The 20457-nt window shown below is 41.4% G+C and overlaps 3 protein-coding genes across 4 annotated transcripts in view; 1 reads left to right on the forward strand and 2 right to left on the reverse strand.

Annotated features, from left to right (window-relative positions):
* Positions 1–13521, reverse strand: part of LOC117938367 (collagen alpha-1(XXVI) chain) — a 19886-nt gene extending 6365 nt beyond the window's left edge. Inside the window, exons 1-5 of one of the 2 annotated variants that reach the window (XM_034862898.1) lie at positions 12918–13521; positions 12601–12723; positions 11965–12068; positions 885–946; positions 654–780 (exon numbers count right to left, since the gene is read on the reverse strand). In XM_034862898.1, coding sequence (XP_034718789.1) covers positions 654–780; positions 885–946; positions 11965–12068; positions 12601–12723; positions 12918–13084 — 583 coding nt within the window. In that variant the 5' untranslated portion in view covers positions 13085–13521. The remainder of the gene's footprint in view (positions 1–653; positions 781–884; positions 947–11964; positions 12069–12600; positions 12724–12917) is intronic. The other variant, XM_034862887.1, reaches the window with a different exon arrangement.
* A 700-nt stretch (positions 13522–14221) lies between these two features.
* Positions 14222–17338, forward strand: srprb (SRP receptor subunit beta). Its single transcript, XM_034862977.1, has 7 exons — positions 14222–14481; positions 14851–14945; positions 15060–15137; positions 15222–15304; positions 15909–16045; positions 16149–16203; positions 16465–17338. The coding sequence occupies exons 1-7, from the start codon at positions 14313–14315 to the stop codon at positions 16673–16675; spliced, it is 828 nt and encodes a 275-aa protein (XP_034718868.1). The 5' UTR covers positions 14222–14312; the 3' UTR covers positions 16676–17338.
* Positions 17339–17528: 190 nt separating this feature from the next.
* wdr53 (WD repeat domain 53) lies at positions 17529–20367 on the reverse strand. The gene is made up of 3 exons (XM_034862913.1): positions 20298–20367; positions 18929–19424; positions 17529–18842 (listed from the first exon to the last, which is right to left on the reverse strand). The coding sequence occupies exons 2-3, from the start codon at positions 19415–19417 to the stop codon at positions 18168–18170; spliced, it is 1164 nt and encodes a 387-aa protein (XP_034718804.1). The 5' UTR covers positions 19418–19424; positions 20298–20367; the 3' UTR covers positions 17529–18167.
* Between the last annotated feature and the right edge of the window lie 90 nt (positions 20368–20457).

Here is a 20457-nt window from a genome sequence, read left to right on the forward strand (position 1 = left end):
TCTCTCTCTCTCTCTCTCTCTCTCTCTCTCTCTCTCTCTCTCTCTCTCTCTCTCTCTCTCTCTCTCTCTCTCTCTAGCTTAAAAGTGCAATCCTAAATTCCTGGAGTACCACTTTAACCTTACTGTATACTGTATCTCAGCACCTCACCAAAGTAGTAAAGATAAAATAAGTGAAAAATAAATATATATATATATATATATATATATATATACACCGTGTATATATATACTAAAATATCCACCAAAACCATGAACATCCATACTCTATTATTCATTTAAACTGTGTTACTGTAGGCCGAAAAGTACAAGGCATTCTGTGCTAACTCTCTTCAGAACAAGCACAACCAGCCAAACAAAGCCAGGCCCACAGTGTAATCACTTAAAATATAATTAAGGGGTGTAAGTAGCCATTTGCACAGTTATTCCAACAAACTTCATCAGAGGCTTGATTTAAATAGCAGTAAAATATTCCTTTAATTATCTCTAAATATTGAAATTGCATTTACGGTTGAGTAATTGAAGTACAGTCATTGTGATGTCAACCAAATATAATTGCTTTGTGCACTCTGTGTCTTTTTTTTAACAGACATTTAAACAGCTTTTTAAAATCTCCAATACATCTTTTGGAATAGTTTGTTGTGATGTGTTGACACCTGGTGGCAGGTAAGATGGTGGTCCAATAGGAGTGGGTTGGGGTGCATCCACCTCGTTTTCTGTTGAGCCCTCTAGTAAACTGCGGACTGTCGGCAGGGATGAATGTCCCTCTTCTAAAAGCTTGATCTGGAACAAGAGCAATCTGTGTGCATAAAGTCATCTGTGTACAAATGTTAACAAAGTTGTCTTCAAAAAACTCATTAAGACAGGCAACACGGAATCTTTATTACCTTTGATTCAACAGCATTTATTCTGCTGTTCATGTCGATGAAACTGGTACAGTTCAAACACTCTGTAAGAAAGAAAGACATACAAGGAGGAGATTAGTTTACAGGTATGGTTAGCTTCTTCTTCATCTCTCTCTGTCTTTTCCTTTCTTTCTGTCTCTGCCTCGTCTCTTTCATCCTGGTTTTTTTTTTTCCTCCTGGCACCATCAGTAGCATCTCTCTGTCTCACACTCAGCTGGTCAAGCCAAGATACACAGGAACAATGTCCATCAAACCAGACCCAGGAATTTAATAGGAATTCCTCCTTAAATTATGTCACTAACAAAATAAATATTATTAGACCTCTCTGTCTTGTGCACACACACACGCATGCACGCACACACACACACACACACACACACACACACACACACACACACACACACACACACACACACACACACACACACACACACACACACACACACACACACACACACACACACACACACACACACACACACACACACACACACACACGCCTGGCGCACACCTGCTTGTCTCCGGACTCTGCATGTTTCCTGTCTGCCCACTCGAGTGATGGCCTGCATGCAGACACTCACACCCTCCTCCAGATACCAAAATTATTAACTGTGTGTAGCACATGGAAACACAAACAAACACAAAGACACACACCTCCATCCACATACTTCACTGCCATTTCCAAAGGTCAAGAAAGACACGGAACAATATTAAGATCCATTTGGAGCCATACTTCTATCTAAATGGTGAACGTAAGTACAACATTCACTCTCTTTTAGCTCTCAGTTTTTGGTCTCCACCAACTCCTGAGGGATCTATCTTTCACTTTAGCAGCTCAATGATGCTTTGTGTTCACCAGCTAGTCCTTAACTTTGTCTGTCTGCTGTTTGGTGGTGAGTCTGTAGCTTTTTGCAGAAAATAGCTGCTCGGTGCAGCCAATCAAAGTGATTTGAGTGAACCAAAACAAGACAGTTGCGGAGCAGAAAACCAAAACAATTAGCTAAAAGACAATGACACGCTCTTTAGAACTGAAGGGAATAACTATCTGTTAGAGGTGTATCACTTTGAATTACCCATTTTGCATTTAATGTATTCTTTTGACCTATCTTTAATATAAAAATAATCATAGCAGTTGTGAACATGTATCTTCACTAGGATGGGTTTGCCACAAACAAGGTAGCAAAGTTGGTACGTGTTGATGGACTAATGCATTGCAAGCATTTGTTGAATATAAAATATTGAATAATGCCAGACAAACAGTTAATTCTGTTTCTTATAAGTCTGGCATTATTCAATATTTCATATATAACTAACAAAAAATAACTTTTTACTTATTTTTTTTATATTTTTGCTGTCAACGCCTGCAAAATATGTGTGTGCCTTCTTGAAGTTCTTGTTTGCGGGTGACTCTCTGTGTTAGCTTCAGTCTGTTTTGAACACTTTGGTGATCTCTGACCCAAATTATACCCTTCTAGCAACAACTAAACCACAGATACCTACACATTTCTGGCTGTGCTGCAATTTAGGATCTTTTACATGAGCCCTATTTCAAAATACAGAACACGGAGAAGCACTTTCTTTTTTAATAGAAAAACCAAGTATGAGCCTTCCTCTGGTCTATGGCTCATAAGAAGTCTGGAATGTCAGCTGTCACTCCCACAGACGGTACCCACCCACATTGTGGTCATAGCAGGGATCTCCAGACAACTGGTGCTCGTAAATAACGAACAACAAAAATGACCCAAACAGCCCTGGTTTGCCTAAATTAGCATCTCTGACCATAGCACACAGGGTACAAATGGCAACCGCTGAGGTTTCTGCTTCACTGAAATAGGACAGGGTGAACATCTGTCCTGTTTCTGTTTGTGTCTACATATAAATCCAGTCCAGTGGTGTATCGGTCTGTGTGGGTGTGGTTTTTCAATGCCTCGCTTCAAAGAAATCTTGAATCTCTGGAGCGCAGCCACAAATGGAAACAACAATCAACAGCTCAACCCAAAAAACATTCCTTAGGATTCATCAACCCAAATACTAAGAGCTGTTCAACCATAAAGGCCAAAATGGCCCCATGAGTTTTTTGTGACTGACTGCACTGAAATTTCTCCAGAGACTACACCAAGGACATAAAAGCACAATAGCACAGCACAACTGTGGTCCATCATGGCTCCACAATGTGAGGCTACTGAGGAGTTGATAGGCCTTCAGCTCCTCCACAGTAATTCATCATCAGCCAAAAGGAAGTCTCCACCCTCTGACACACACTTTCTCTGTTATATACAGTCCATCAATCTGTGATACATTCCAACAGTTATTCTGTGATGATGTGATGACTTTTAGTTTGAAGCCTAGCAGTGCGGCTCTGGGAATGGCAACGTTGGTCTGTGAGTTTGCCAGAAGGTCCACCACTTTGGTCCAGACTGAAATATCTCAACAGCAATTTAATGGACTGCCATGGGATTTTGTAAAGATGGAAGGGATTGTCTTGAAATTTGGAGGATATTTTCATGGTGCCCAGGGAATGAATCCTACTGACTTTGGTGATCCCTTGACTTTTCCTCTAGTGCCACAGATTCACATTCATGATTCTGAATGAAACGTCAACAACTGATGGATTGGATGGATTGCATTGATCTTTGGCATGCATATTCATGCTCCTCTTGGGATGATTTGTAATACTGTTGGTGATTGGTTAACTTTTCATCTAGTGCCATCATCAGGTCAAAATTTCACTATGTCCAATACTTTAGTTTATGAACAAATACGTGCAAAACTAAAGACATTCCAATAAGCCTCAGCTGCAGTTTGTGTGCAGTTTCTGTAGTAAATGTAAATGTTAACATGCTAAAAGTGAAACTAGATCTCCCGGGTTCAAAGTCACGTTTGTATTTGTAATGATGCAAAATAAAACATATGTCTCAATAAAAGGACAGTACCCTCTCCTGTTGATGTTTTTTTGTTTTGTTTTAGCAAGCCTTAAGAAACACCCTTTCCCATAAGACCCTAGACCACTGAGTCATGGCTTAATAAAAAAGTCCAGTATGTTAACAGTATGTTAACATTGCCATTGTGCACATGTAAGCACGCTGACATGGATTAGGATTTAGCTCAAAGCAACAAACAAACTAGTAAATGCAGTTGGAAAGATGGATTGTGACAGCGTAGCACTTCCTCTCAAGATGCATCATGAGCTAACTTGTTCAATCCTCATCTCTTGTCTAACAAGAGCAAGAAAAAAGCAGCCATATCGTATTATGTCATAAACACACACACCACAGGAAAACAGCAGAACTAAGTCAATCTGCCATAAATGTAAACCAAAGCAGTTTCTTTTTTGTATAAAAGGTGGAGGGCGGGATTTCCGTCTCTGCAGTTGGAATTTAATTATGTTGGGAAAGAAAACCAAACTTCCGCTGTGCTCGAGCTGATGTTTAGAACCGGGCCGCAGCTATTGACTCTGTTTGGATCCATAATTACACCATGACAACATAAGACAGGGTTGTTTCTCTTGGATTGCACTCAGCTCATGGGAAAGATTCCGGAATGTGTTGTCTTTAGTGGGAAGCCAAATAAACAGGAGGAATTTGGAACTTTTTCTGCTCCAAAAGAGAAATGAAGGAAGGGTTTGTATGTTTGAGCAGTTTTTCAATTATTCCGATGCTATATCTTGTCTGATAATCCTGGAGATTCACTGAAAACTATACCAAGGCTAGCATTTTGGTAATAAAAGGGAGCATTTTCATTTTTTAAATTGTCTTTTTTTACTCACAAGAAATACATAGCCATTGCAATTTTGAAAGACAAGTGAAGCTAATTTAAAGTGACCATGAACACGTTAATCACATAAAATGCAATTAACAAAGATATTGGATTGCTGGGTAAAGCACCGTGCAAAAGGATTTAATGTCCATAAATAACATGATACGGATGAAAGCTGAAGTCTTATGTGATAAGCTCAATTGTTAAGTCTGGCTTTTATGAGAGCTCCTGGTGAAGCACAGAGTGTAAATTAGATTAGAAACTCTGGAAAGATGAATTTTAATTGGAACCAAAACAAAGAACATCTTTTCATTACAGCAAACTATTTCAAAAACACAGACTTGTTTGTTGAATCATCCCTTCCATTATTGTGTCTACAGTAGCCTACAAGACAGCACGGGACATTTTGGCAAGCGTGTTAGTCTGACTGTGGGCATCGTCTGTTGAGACGGCTACATTTCAGACATTAGAGCTGGATATAGATCAAAGAAATTACTCAGTTTTTCACCCCCCCCCCCCCCCCCCCCCCCCCCCCCCCCCCCCCCCCCCCCCCCCACACACACACACACACACACACACACACACACAGCCTTAACCACAGAACAAACCATGACGCACACAGCTGGGGATAGTCATTTTATTGCCACTTAATACTCGCTCCGTCTGTATTTGTGAGCAGGACAGAAGGATAATGTATTAAAACATCTTCTTGGACCATCTTAGGAGTCTCTGTCACATTCCCAAGATACACACAGAGTATGTGTTTGTGTGTGTGTGTGTGTGCAGACCACAGTTGGCTGTGTCCCAGGATTCTGTTGTGTGTTGGCCCCAGCCAGCCAAGTGGTCAGCTATTGCTGGCATGCACAAGAAGAACAATCGGCACAACACACACACACAAGATGTCACAACCTTTCTCACTCACTAATTCACCCACCCACTTTGACCGCGGTTGCTGGAGAAGGATGGTCAACAGAACCTTTTTTTTTAAAACCAAGATGTCTAGTAGTCCACAGTGGGACTGTTAAGCATTTTTTTTACCACAATGCCAACTGACATGTTGCACACATTTCTTTAAACTGAAGCTGTGCAGCATTTAGCAAGTAAGAAATACTTGACAGTTAATGGAATTTCTCATTACATTTGATGCATTCATGCAGAGCAAAGTACAGTCAACAACTAAATAATGGACTTCAGAAGCACAATGAGGTGCCGTTATAAATCTTACATCCCTGCTCACAAAATGCAGCTACACAATAGGCATAGTCATGAAACAATGACAAACTGAATCTCCTCCAATCCAATCTCTGACACATAGCTACACATTAGTCCCAGAGACGGATGGCCCTGCTTGTGCACAGACACACGCCATGCTATGAGATGATGTTGTGTGAATTTGATAAAGAGAGACAATTGCACAGTGATTGTCGGAAATGAGAGCAACATTTATAGATTTAAATGCCGCAGTGTCTGATGAAATAAAGAGAATGAAATGGTAAAGTCATATCAGATAGAGAAAGGAAGTGCGGTAGAATTTGCCCAGCTTACAAGTCATATTGCAAATATCGTAAGTATGGCATGACACAACATAGAATTCTCTATGAGCCCTGATTTTCGGAGACTGGAGCATTTGAAAGAACAGGAGAGACTATGGGTGTTGTGAAGACAGAAGAAATTACCTATTGATTATTTATAATGTAAGTTGGAGTGTTAATGTTTTGTGTTAAGGGCTTGAGGGTTTATTGGTCAATTGATATACAGAGAAATATCAAACTGTCGGATGGAGTCTCATTAAATTTGTCACAAACAATTGAGATTCCCAGAGGATGAATCTTACTTTGGCGATCCCTTGTCTTTTCATAAAGTCTTTAAATATTGGATGGACACTTTTCCGCAAGCACCATCACCAGCTCAAAATGTATCTTATATTTTTAGTTTATGACCAAATACATGAAAAACACACAGAGAGCCCAGACCACCACCAAGAACAACAGCCTCGTACACAGAATTTGTATATCTGCCCAGTCATTTTCATCCACTTCCAAACGCAATGGGTTCTTCCTTGTCACATGCTAGCCCATGCTGGCAAGTTAGTAGTTCAGCCGTACTGCTGACAGACAGACAAACAAACCAACATGCCAAACTGAAAACATGTCCTCCTTGGTGGATGTAACTAATGTCCTCCTCATACGTCTCAGCTGCACTTTGCGTGTCGTAAATTCTGATTTATTAAATAGTTTCCCATGTTATATACCTGCATATTAGCACAGTATTTAAGAGCATGTTAGCATTTACGGAGAAGCAAGCATGGCTGTAGACTCAGTCTTGCTTGTTTTCTGTGCACTACTTAGCTTTATTGTTAATGACAAAAGCCACCACAAACAATAGTGGTTGGTTTTTTAGCAAAAAAGAGAAACACACATCCTTACACATTAACAGGCTATTGGCCTGTCCTATCTTCAAAGACACAAATGGGTCTTATCAACCTCAGAAACCTTTCTGGAACTTTACCTGCTTAACTCAGCATAAACAGATGTATGGAGTTGCAGTCAGACTGACAGACCGACAAATGGAGGCAGGAAGACCCCAACGATAAGCTGATGACAGAAATGAAAAACCACAGAAGGAGCATGAACAGAGCATCATCCATCAGGCAGATTAGACCAGGACTGGGACCAGAACGGCTGAGCTGTTCCACAGCTCCCAGCAAGTCAAAGGGTACCGTTGACCTATATTTGAGCACAACCAGAGAAGTAACAGAGACATCAGTCATATCCTCAATCTGCAGAGGTCTGGAGGGGCGCATGTGGGGTATATTCTGTTTTATCACATTATTCCAAGGAGAGGAGAGCGGCAGATCTTAAGGACATAGGAAGTTAGATAAGTGGAAAGCAGCAATGAGTGTAGAAGATAAAGATCCTAGCGGCAAAGAAAAAGCAGGGGCAAATGAGCAAAGGCCTGCAAGGGCATAAGAGCAGATAATAAAATGGAAAAATAAAAGAGTTCTAAAGGTATTTTTGAATGATATTATATAGCCATTGCTCGGGATAATCCCTCCAACGGTGGGTTTTAACACACTTCCTCATCCAGTGGCAGAGGGGAAACAGTGACTTTAGCAGCTTCAAAGCTGTAGCATTAACAAATTAGCACATCTGACATCCTAAGCTTTTAGCCACATTTTCACTTCTTTAATCAAATCCTGTGCAGTCACACCCAGCATTAAACTTTGTTAAACTTACTTTGCATGAGATCAAGGCTTAGCCTCATCAGGGGAGGTCCCAAGACTTAATCTTTTTAGACAAGGCTCCCTCACACACACAGACATTACCTACAATCCCACCTGTTAATATGATCATGTGTGCTGGGGGGTGCTGCTGTGATGAGGCACGGAGGAGGGGGCAGGGAACAACTGCAGGGAAATTATGAACACATTTCTCCCACATGTGTTGCATGCCATCATGTGTTAGCACAACTCTGCTGAAAGCAAAATGTCAATCTTGAGATGCACTGTACAAAGCCAGCACAAAGCAGAGGGTCAGCGTGTCAACGAGATGTATTCAGGAAACACCCACTTTCCATTAGCAAACACTGAAAAATGCAAGCTTTGCGCCCAGCTCAGTCTTAGCCCACGAGCTCCTTGATATTTCAGTTTGGGTTTTTTTGAATATTTTTTGGGGGCTTTTTCTCTTTAATTATGAATGACAGTGGATAGACAGGAAAGGTGGGATAGAGATGGGGGATGACACACAGCAAAAGGCCACAGGTCGGAATGTTAATTTCCCAGCTAATACGCAGATTTAAGTGCTAAATGTCAAACATTTAAAGTGCAGCAACTCGTACTTAATGCCATTGTTGCAGATTGTTTTCTCCATTAATTGTTGGGTTCTCTTAATGAGTGGAAACAAAGAAAGCCCTTCTCACATCACAACAGACCAAACATTCATTTTGGGCTCTACCTATTTTTGGAGTTTTTCTAGAAGGGATAATGGTAAGAAAGGTAATAGACAGAGAGATGAAAACAACAAGAGTGTGTGAGGAGGTGAGAGAAACAAGCATCTCCTCAGCTTACACAGACTTAACCCCGACCTAGACGCCTTAATTTGCTCTGTGTCTACGTCTCTCAAAAGGCCTTAGGGGTCTCTGAAGTGGAGCCAGAACCCCATCAAACTAAAGCCAGAGGTGATGTCATCTTCACTGGTTGAGTCAGTGCTCTCTTGCTCTGATAAAACAGCCGGCTCAAAGTCTTCACTGCAGCAGTTTGCTGCGACACAGAGCTTCATGTACAGTGTTCGCTGAGTGACATGAAGACACACGGATCAATGCAGAAACAAACACAAACTAAATTCTGTTACCAACTAAAATTGTCCACACAGGAATAGTTTGACATTTTGGGAAAAACTCATATTTGCATTCTTGCCCAAGATTGATACCATTCTCATGTTCATGTTCAGTGCAGTAAATATGACAACAACATCAACAGCCATTTACCGTAGCTTAGCATAAAGACAGGAAACGGGGGGGGGGGGTTGGAACAGCTAGCATGGCTCTGTTCAAAAGGTACCAAAACCCTTGGCTTTGTAGAATGTTGGACAACTTGACAGCTTCCCGAAAGTGAAGCCAAAACATCTTGATCGCCCCCTGGTGGCTTGCTGCAGAATACGTCAAACGTCCCACCCATCCATGTTAGGGGATTGAAAATCTGAATTACCAAAAATGGTTTCGGTCATTTTAGCTAATTCTGAGCATGTTGATGTTTTTGTAAGTGTTTATTTTTCTGAAAAGTTTGGTTTTCATTAGTTATTTTATGCAACAACAAAAAAACGGGTGAAACGTCATGATTGACAGCTGTGCGCGCTGTATTCGCGATAGGTCAGCGGGTGTATGGGCGGGACTTTAAAACCACGAATCTACTGCCCGATCACCACTGCAAAAACTCTGGATCCAAAATTACCAGATGGCCGTTTCAGGAATATTTTAGCTTCAATTTTGTACAGTAGGTGGAAGTGAAATAGAAAATAATATATGATACCAATGCGTTATATCTTGTTTGTTTATTCCAAAACAAAATCTAAAGTGTAATTTTGCCAAGCTGTGGTTTATAGGTGGTAAGTATGTGCCGGCCTATTTCTTTGCCGGGAGCAGTGACTTCTGTGGGGTCTCTATGCTAACCCAAGATGCTGGATGTAGCTTTATATTTAAAAGACAGACATTAGCATGGAATCAATCTTCCCATCAACTCTTGATAAGAAAGCAAATAAGTGTAATTCCCACACTTATTTGATTTAAATGTGATTTAAACCAAATGTATCTTTATTTTGATGACTTAGGGGAACCTATATTAGTTATTTAGTTGATCCTTAGAAGAGCTTTTGTTTTGAAATGCTTAAAAGACCCTCTGACATTCTTAAATAAAATGTTTTCCTGTGGCATTATTAGGAAGAACAACCATTATTTCCATTAAATACACTTATAGTGAATCTGAATTCACCTACTTAGGTTAATCTACATGAGGAAAACCAGTCGTTGTTTTGGAACTGTATCCTGATCTTAGCACGGCCACGTATGTTACAAAGACCTCGTGGAGGAGTGTCATGCTCGCTAATCTCAGTGGAGCCTCTTTCCCACAGAACCAGAGCTCTGCTTCACTGCTGTCTGGGCAGCTTGCAGCAACTGGAGCCCTGTGGGACAGAAACACTCCTCATTACACTTCACTTTTCCCTTCTTCTTCTCTTGCTACACAGCTGTTTCTGCACCGCCAATTTTAACACCTTGTTGTTTCCCGTGCACTCGCCTTAACTTTTCCCCCTCAGTGTCCTCTCATTCTCTGCCAGCTCTACCTCCTCTCCTCAGTGGGAGGCAGACTGTCAGTGACCAGCCTCTGTCTTTCAGGTCTGCACACTGAGTCTGTGGCCTCCCGTCTCTCCATATGGAGGCAATTTCCCTCCTGCTCAACGGCCATTAGAACTTGCAAATGCATTTCAGCAAACGTTAAATAAACAGTCAGATTACTTATTCACACTCCTGCAACCACTTTAGTCTCAAGTGAACCATAATCTCTGGCAGTACAGACTCAGGGGATGTAGCTATGTGTTAATCTTTGTGTGGAATAATATCCACGGCCCAGCAAATAATGGATTCCAAAGGCTTTGGAATAATGTCTGTTTATTCCATTAGTATTAATGCGTGTTTTCTTAACCCGTGGTAAATCTCTGCCCTCCAAGTGCAACAATGAATAATTTTTGCAAAATGGAACAAGGTGTGGTAATTATGACCACTAAGCAAAACTCTCTCCTTGAGGTAACTGTTAATCTTGGACAAATGTGGACCAACCAGGCCAGTGTTTTTTTTTAATGGCACACACAAATTGCTGGATTGCCCAACCCCAGAAAATCTCAACATTGCTGAGTGTACCAAATTATTTTAATAGAATACTGTAAAAATAACTCTGCATTTTAACTTGCTCTTTCTGAGCCAATTCAGCCACAAGCCCTGTTTTACAGGCATCAACAATGTTCTAAATACAATATGTGTGTTTGTCAATGTGCTTGTGAGCAGTGGAAATGTATATATATAAAAATGTATACATTTATATTAAAACAGCAGAGTTAGGCAGCCCAACATTAGGCCTCCATCCACCCTCCCAGTCTGTTTCTTTGGGCTGACTGTGGTGTCTCTCCCCTGGGTGAATGTTTTGGTCTTTACTGGGCTGAAAGTCTGTTGTCTGTGGTATGTAGGAGCAGCGCTGCCCATCATGAGACATACTTCTCCCACTTTACAAGCTGCTCTGCTGGACGTTCTTCTGAGCATTTTTCATTCATTCTTTGACTGTAACAGCCACGATGATAATCAGAGCAAAAACTGCCTCTGTGCCGAGCGAAGATACACACATGTGCAAAGAAAGAAGAGATACAGAGCAAGACACTGATGTTTTTGTGATCCTCCTCCCAGCCACAGAAGTGGCTTGAATGCACAGTTGTAAAAGATAAGATACAAAACCGCAGGGCACAGGATCCCTTTCAACTGTTGTTTTACAGCAGTCCTTGCTCCCAAAAGTAATCCAAAACAGGTTTTCAATCTTAATTCGAAACAACTTTACGAACATTTCAAAAGGCCAACTGCTGCACTGAAACACACTATTAGCTACCCGACAGTACACCACCAAACATAAAACAAGGCACTGATGTGGGTAAAGCTGCTAAAAAGACACAAATGGGTCAGGGCAAAACACCTTCACTTCAGTCCTTGAGAGACCACATTCTCAATGATACCATGTGTAAGAAAAGAAAAAAAGCACAGTTAAGGAACTCACCTTCACGACACTCTTCTCCAACAAAACCTGGACAGCATTTCCACCCCAGTGCAGTCACCTGCTTGTAGGTAACCTTGAAAGATGGCCTGATCACGGTCCTGTAGCTGGGAAACAGCACAGGGACACCGATTTCAAGGGCATTCATGTAGCTACATGCATGATCCAAATATTAATGTCTGATTCTATGAGCATTTTGCCTTTTTGACAGTGGACTGTAGAGTGAGAATGAAAATGATGAGAAAAGCAACACCACAACTATATGTACTTTATTTGAATATTTCTATTTCATGCAACCTTGTACTTCTAATCAACTTATGGATTTAGACCCTTTTGTTTTGGAGGGAAACCTTTTAAAACAGTTAATTGTGCTGATTAAACTTCTAATGCTTTGAATGCATAGTGTTACATCAATAGAATTACGAATTACTTACTACTAAATCTTATTCTACCAACATTTTCAATCAGAATAAATGGTGAGAAAACGGTAGAACTTGTGCTTGCCAAGGGTCCGAATCACTAAGTCTGACACTACGCAGAAGGACTCCCTGTTCCAACCCCATTCATGCACCAGCATCTGAGACAACTGAAAGCGCTGACGGGAGAAGAAGACTTGTCTGATAAGGACTCTGAGGGTACCTGATGACTTTGGAGCAGGGTCCAGGCCACCGGCAGCCCTGGAACACTCTCTGCACTGTGGTTTCTGTCCCGTTGTGCACCTGACAGGACACTGTTCTGGAAACAGTATACTGACACCAGTTCCTAAAATAGAAGTAAAAAGATGTCACACTTATAAATAATAGGCTACTATGCGAGAGAAATCAAACAATGTCAATATGACATGGTGTGAAAATGTGAAGGAAAAAACTAATTTATTGGAGCTGCAAATTAGACATCAAAGAGGTCACATTTTTTTAAAACATCTGCAGTGCAAAACCTTGAGTGCATGTGCTCACCTGAGTTGGGTACGAGACCCGGTACCTGGCGGGCCAGTGCTCTGTTCAGATTTGATGCGCTGCCGCAGCAGAGTTAAGCCTGGATAGCGATAAACAACCCCTGTTCCAAGCAAAGGACAGACTAAATGTATCCACATGGCCAGCGCGTACAGGAACGATAAAGCCATAATCCCCTTTTGATTTATCCCTGACAGAGATATCCGAAAATGCCGACGATTTTGCTGAATTTATAAATCCCTCTTTGACAGATCTACAGTATCTAAAGTAGGCTAGAATGGGGTAAAAAAAAATCCTAACTAAACCCCGCTAAAACTAAAAATAAAGTTACATAAAGAGTTGGTCATTTTGTCTTCACGAGGAGAAACAAACGGGCACTCTCACGAGTCCAACATGAATGACACCCAGCCTCTTCCTATAGAATAATGCGGTTTTCTGACGTTTGACATCTTGCCGAGGACTGAGGAGTCAAATATCCAGTGTGCGTAAAAAGCGCGCTGAGTGTGAGGGCTAGAGATGGAGTGCGTAAAAGCGCATCTGGTCCCGATCAAAAAACCACGACCCTTAGGTCGTATGTGATGTGAAAGTGATGGCCAAAAGTGGATTCATAGTTACTGAACTATCTCTCTCTATCTCTCTCTCTCTTTTATTTCTCTCTATTCGCCAAACTCCATGACGATTTAATCAACATAAGCCAACGATGTAACAAAGACAGATAGTAGCGATGACATTATGATTTTAGTCTCCGTTCGTTTTTACCACTTTGTAAAACAGCAGGATACTTTTCCTTTTGGAGATTAAACTAACCTGTGAGAATTCATTACAGATTCAGAGAATTGATATTTAGGCTTAACGAAACGCTTCTCAACGAAAATAACCCAAACCCTCAAATTGATTACTTCACAGTTTTAACAGCGTGGTATTTTATAAACTGATCGTGTTGTGTATTGTAAACAGCCGTCATATAAATCTAGTGGAGTATAAAGTATCCTAGGCTATAGTTCCCCTTTAAAATGTAGCTAGTGAAGTATAATTAGGCTAGCATACAATTAAAATAGCCCAACGTTACTCGAGTTAAGTATAGTTCATCCAAATTGTTCTTAAGTAGCCTACAGTAATCCCAAATGCGTAAATGTGGGCTAGGCTACCTCTTCTGTTTTTGACTTACCTCCGTTTTGTAAAAAAAAAATATTTTATTTTATTTTCACACGTCACCCGCCATTTATTTAATTTTTCCTGGAGATGATTGGACTCCATTTTTTAAAAGTTAAATCGTGGGAAATAAGTGAACTTAACCAGAAGGTCGACAGCGTCCCCTGCTGACGCTGCAGGCTTTATACATGCTGCAGGAGGAAAACAGGAGACGTGTCCCACTCTCTCATTAGCTTGAACGGACAGATGGAGGCAGACAGCACCGGTGGAAACATGGGTGGGAAAGCAGACGAGGAAATGGCACAAAACCCATTTGAACCTTACATTGAATCTATGCGACAGCAACTGGAAGACCAAGACCCCGTTTTTCTGATCGGAGTTATCGTCGCTCTGGCTGTCATTATCATCACCTGTGGTAAGTTTTTAGCATGCTAGCATAAACTTACAGCTAACGCTAGGCCTAGCGTCTAGTTTAGCAAAGTTAGCTACAAAGTGTTTGGTTGTTAGAAAGCAGGTTTGCAAGCAGGACCGTCAGCGTCTACATTTAAGCAGTATAATTATTTTAATAAACGAAGGTGTGCTTTAAAGACATTAGCTGAATTAGCAAGATTGGGAAGCTAACTGCTAAGCTAAAGCAAACGTCAAGTGCTGTCCCAGCATATCCGTATTTCTCACGGAAGTCACTCAACTGTTTTGAGTAACGTTAACTTTGGTTAGTAGATAACAGTTTATTTGGAATCGCTAAGAATAATTCGGAAAATAAGTCCCTGCTTTCTTTTTCCAGTATTTCTGAAGTACTTTCTCACCAGTAAAACCGTCCGGAGTGCTGTCCTGCTGGTCGGACTGTGTGACTCCGGGAAAACCCTCCTTTTCACCCGGGTGAGTTGATGAAGCCAAAACGTGGTGTCCATGTCCACGTTGTCAATGATAGCAGGCTCGGCTGATGAGAGACTGATGCACGGTTAAGTGATTGTGCATTTCATATTTCGGCAGCTGCTGTCAGGAAAGTTCAAGCGCACACAGACCTCCATCACTGACAGCAGTGCTCCATACAAAGCCAAAAACGAAAAGGCAAGTTAGGAACAGTTTTTCAGTATCACTTACAATGTTTTCATATTGACCATGGTTTAAAGTTGTCCCCCGTCCTGTCTTCAGGGCAGCACCTGGACTGTGATTGATCTGCCAGGACATGACAGTCTTCGCCCTCAGTACCTGGAGAAGTTCAAATCTGCAGCCAGGTGAGAACAGGCCAGCCTGTCTGAGCAACATTATTTTCTGTCTATTAGTGAGATAAAGTTCAGTGACCTGATTTACTTAACCCTCCTGTTGTCCTCGGGTCAAATTTGACCCATTTTCAACACGTTTCTATATCGCACGTTTGGGTTTTCTTTCAACCAAACTGACAAAAGAAATAACGGGGATGGTTCACTACAACGCTCTCCACAAGTAAAGGCTCAGTTCACTACTTTCATTGAATTTGGGTGTTTTATTAAATGTTACAATATTTGAACGTTGAAAGAAGTGTCCAAAATTTCAGAAAAAGACAAAACATCTACAAAAACATAAATAAGGCGCTGAAAAAGATCTACAAAAACATTGTAAAAATTGACAAAAAATGTGGTTTAAAAAAATACGACAAGAAAGGCTGGGAAAATTTGACAAATGTCAAAAGAACAACTCAAATTTTGAGCCAGAAAAAACAAAAAGTTGCATCACGGTCAACAGGAAAACAACACAAGGGTTAAGCAGTAGCATTTATTTACCCTCGGGTCAATAAAGTATGTCTTGCTCTTGTGACTCACAAGTAACTGATCACTTGTTTTTCATGATCACTCTCTTCAGAGCGATTGTGTTTGTAGTAGACAGCGCTATCTTCCAGAAGGAGGTGAGAGACGTGGCAGAGTTTCTGTACATGTTGTTGACGGACACTGTGATCTCCAGGAATGCCCCAGCTCTCCTGGTGGCATGCAACAAACAAGGTTCAACAACCCTTTTGCTGTGAAAAATACCCAAATATCTAAACTTTGCTTGTCGTTAGTTTGTTGTATGGCAGCGTCATTTACCAGTGTCTTCGTATTACAGATATCACCATGGCAAAATCAGCTAAACTGATTCAGCAGCAGCTGGAAAAGGAATTGTAAGTCACTTATATTATTGTTTTTACTTGGACGGATTCGCAAAATATCTTTATTTTAGGAAAATTCCACTGAAATGATCTGTTATAATTCCCTGTAGTCAGACGCTGGCCGTTGGGCGCAATTGGGATTCAGTGTCTTGCTCAAGGACAGTTGAGCTGGAGATGAAACCACCAACCCTGCAATTCATTATTGATTCACCTCCTGAGCCTTTGGTTTGATATACTGTATGTAACATTTACATTGTCTCTTGTTTCTTATAGGAACACCCTGCGAGTGACACGCTCTGCAGCCCTGAGCTCTCAGGATGGCTCTGTGGGCGGGAGTGTTTATCTGGGGAAAAAAGGCAAGGACTTTGAGTTCAGCCAGCTGCCCCTTAAGGTGGAGTTTGTGGAGTGCAGCGCCCGTGGCAGCAAGGGTGAAGAGGGGGAGGCAGACATTGAGAGCCTAGAGAAGAGCCTGGCTAAACTGTAAAGTCAGCAACTTAACATCCTCAGTGCAGAATTTGACTGGAAGGCACAGACCTCTGGTCAACGTCAACGGTCACATCAGTAATCAAAGGAGGGATGACAAATGCATCTCAGTGGAGGATTTTTTTTTACAGGAGTAACCAGTTAAACATCCTATCTGTGCTGGCTGTCGATATAAAACGTTAATACATTTAAGGTGGAAGAACTTTTGAGGCATATTCTGTCCAAAAAGACTGAAAGTAATGTAACGGGAAAATTATCTTTGTCTGGTTGCTCTGCAGTGCTGAGAAATGAAATGATGTGCTTTTTATAGTGCAAATCTTACTGTGAACATCATCCTTTTAAGCTCTTTGTTTGGCTTGTTCAGAAAATACATAGTTCAAAGAATTTTGGTAAAGTACAATATTTGCTCTTGTTGCAATTACTTAAAGAAAAATGGTTGTAGGCTGCCACAGATTTTCACCATTTGTTTTTGGATTTATAAGCTGCCATGTGAAGACAGATGGGCGTGACTTAGATTTAGTCATTCGAACAGTATGCCTTTTTTTTCTGATGTTATAGAAAAGTGTTTTCACGTTTGCAAAAGAATGACAGTTTACTTGTTTGAAAGTGTTGCATGAATACAGTGCATTTGCTATGAATTATTTTTGGGTTGTCTGGCTTGTTTAAGTAACTGACAAGATAAAGTTTTGGATGTTGGTGCAAATGAAGTCAACCGTTTAAAAGGAATAGCACAATTATTTAGATGTTAGAAGATGCGGTCTGTCTGGTGTTTAAGGGATTCAGTCTATAATAAGTAGATAACATAACACATACAGAAAACAAGGAACTTTAAAAGAAAAAAGTTTCTTTAAATGCCTTGTCTGTGTTTGAAACGTCACAATCTGGGAACAGCTTTCAGCTTGCTCTGCTTTCTTTCTAGTCTGGCACCTGGTTTAGATTGAGATGTTTTTACTCTTCAAAAGCACCACAAACTTCGTTAAACATGCTGAATTTATTTTGACTAATGTGGTAGTTTTACAATCCACAAAAAAGCAAATATTGCAAAATATATTTCAAAGGATGAGATTTTTTTTTTTAATAGGACTGCATACCAGTCAGGGACTCAGTCTTTACAACATCTGGCTTCACCCCTGCCACACACCAAAGAATAAATCTGGCATTTTATAAGACCTGAAAAATAACTGAACATTTAATTTGTTAAATATTGTGTGTGAAAACTCCTATGAAACTGATTTCTGTGAGAACTGTCTGCTTCTGTAAATATTTACCCTCCACTCTAGGGTGTTTTCTAGAGCACCAGTAATGTTTGTTCTGCCTACAGCCTCAGCTTTTAATACAGAAAGCTCCTACTGTCACCATTTAGGCCAGAAGTCTAAAAAATGGTGCATCCAGTTCCAACAGCATCACAGGAGTGTATACTCAAAAGTTTCAAAAAATGTAAACTAAAAACAGAGGAACGAGGAGAACAAAAGATGAACCTGAAGTGTGTGAATCTATAGTCGAGACAGAGGGTAGACCGTCAGACTGGAGCTCTGATCTGCGACCACCACACTGGGTTCTCCTTTCAGCACAGCAGGGCACAACCAGTTCACCTTGTCCCCATGATTGATGCTCAGTTTAGGCCCAGCCTTCTCCTCTGTCACCTCCTCGGCTCTTGCTGCCACTTCATCCTCCACCTCCTCTTTCTGTGCTTCAACCTTTGGTGGGGTCTTCGCTTTATCCTGGGATTGGTCTTTCCTCCTTGCCTTGCTTTTATTTTTCCTGCGTGGGGCTGCCGTCACTCCAGTTTTGGCCTTTGCCTCGGGAGTCACCACTGGGTGCTTACTGAGGTCCCACAGGAAAACCTGGCCGTCATTCCCCCCAGTGACGAGCCAGTGAGGGTGGGAAAGGAAACTAACGAAGTGGGCTTGGGAGGCGCCCTGACTGTGGGCCTTGACTGCTCCCTGCTGTTCCAGCTTAGAGCCGCTGCCAATCCGCATCAGGTGCACCCGCCCGTCCTCTGCCGCACAACCCAAAATGTTCCCACAGCTCGCCACAGAGACACAGTGGACCAGTGGCGGGTTGAAAAGCTGACCAGGACGCTGCTGATGGTCGTCTTCTTCCTCTGCTACTTCCTGGAGGTTGAGGATCCAAAGAGGACGCGTCTTCTGCAGACCCCACAGCATCACCTGAAGAGACAAAAAGGGTGAAATAAATCGGTATAAGGAATGTAGTCTTGGTATGTGACGTAGACACACATGGTCCTCTCCCTTACCTGCATGTCGAGTCCAGCAGACACCAGGTTATTGGGCCTGTGAGGCCGAAAAGCCACAGAGGAGCAGATATTAGTGTGTCTACGAAGAGTCCTGCACACTTTTCCCCCAGGAAGCTCCAGTACCCGGACTTCCCCGGAGTCATCAGCAACTGCCATGGCTGAACCCATTTCATTAAGTGCCAAAGCATTGATCTCCTCCTCCCCTGCACCCAGAAATTCCTCCACGGGGCCCTTTAGGTTCCTGGGGTCGAGTACACTCACTGTGTCTCCATGTGACACATACAGCTGACCCGGAACTGCAGGCGTAAACACAACACTGGTGCTGTCCTCTTCACCAGGCAGAGTGAGACGGCCTATGATGGTCCCCTCTTGGCTCCACACCGTAACCTCTCCACCCTCAGAGCCGGAAGCAAGGAGACCCTCGGGGCCGGAAGAAGCCCCAACACACAGGATAGATGTGGAGTGGCCCTCAGACCACTGTCTGGCCATGCTGACCCTGCAAAATGTGAGTTAACAAGACAAAAATATACATTAGTCTGTGTTATTGCTTTGACGTCTCTGATGTATGCCAGCAGTATCTTAAAAACTGTTCCAACAAAAACTGATCAAGATTATGGTCACTCAATTGACAAATTATAGTTTACAATATGAATCAATTAATCTCTGTTTGTTTTTGAAGCAAACGTCACAAACATTCTCTGGTCCCAGCTCCTTGATGATAACAATAATTTTATTTTCCATTAATACATTAAAAGGTTAGGGGTTGTAGATTAGATGTAGATTAGGGGTTTTAACACTTAGTTTAACAAAATAAACAATTTGAAAGGCAGAATTGGACTCTGGGGACTTGTAATGAGCATTTTTTTCACTAATTTCTGGTACTGAATAGACTAAAGATATTATGTTTAATATAATAATCTGATGACTTGATTATGAAATAAGTATTGGTCGCCCTAAACTGATTATAACCCTAATAAAGGTAGGTTATAAAGAATAATATTGCAGGTCTATTACAGTTTATGGGTGTAATGGTAACGTTAGCTACCTAATAGCAACTGTGTGCATTTTTGCATAGTTTTCTTGTAATAACCGCGAGACAAAGTATCAGTGAATGGATTCATATTACTTAAAAGTCGGGAAAACAAGACAGACATTACACGAAAATAGATTTATGAAGATATTAGAATTGAGAAGTTGCCCAACAGCCATTCTAGCTCTGCTGTTAGCCTGAAAGCTAACATGTAACTTCCTGTTCAGCCGGCGCTGTGGCTGCGATATTAAACATGTTGTTGTTAATCTGCTGGTTGAAAACTATTTATAACGGTGTCGTGACAATATTGAAAAGGTCAAGATCGCAGAATCAAGCTACCTTGTTAAGTGCCGTCAAAACTTCAGTGGGATGCCCATGTGGGGTTAGGTCGCTCATTGATGACATCATATATGTTAAGAAGCATTGGGCGTTTCTCAATACCAAGTAAGCAAAGAACGGACTTGTGTTCTTGGGGAGACCGTACTTGCTAGCTGTACCT

This window comes from Etheostoma cragini, chromosome 3, assembly GCF_013103735.1.
Source record: "Etheostoma cragini isolate CJK2018 chromosome 3, CSU_Ecrag_1.0, whole genome shotgun sequence".
Taxonomy (NCBI): domain Eukaryota; kingdom Metazoa; phylum Chordata; class Actinopteri; order Perciformes; family Percidae; genus Etheostoma; species Etheostoma cragini.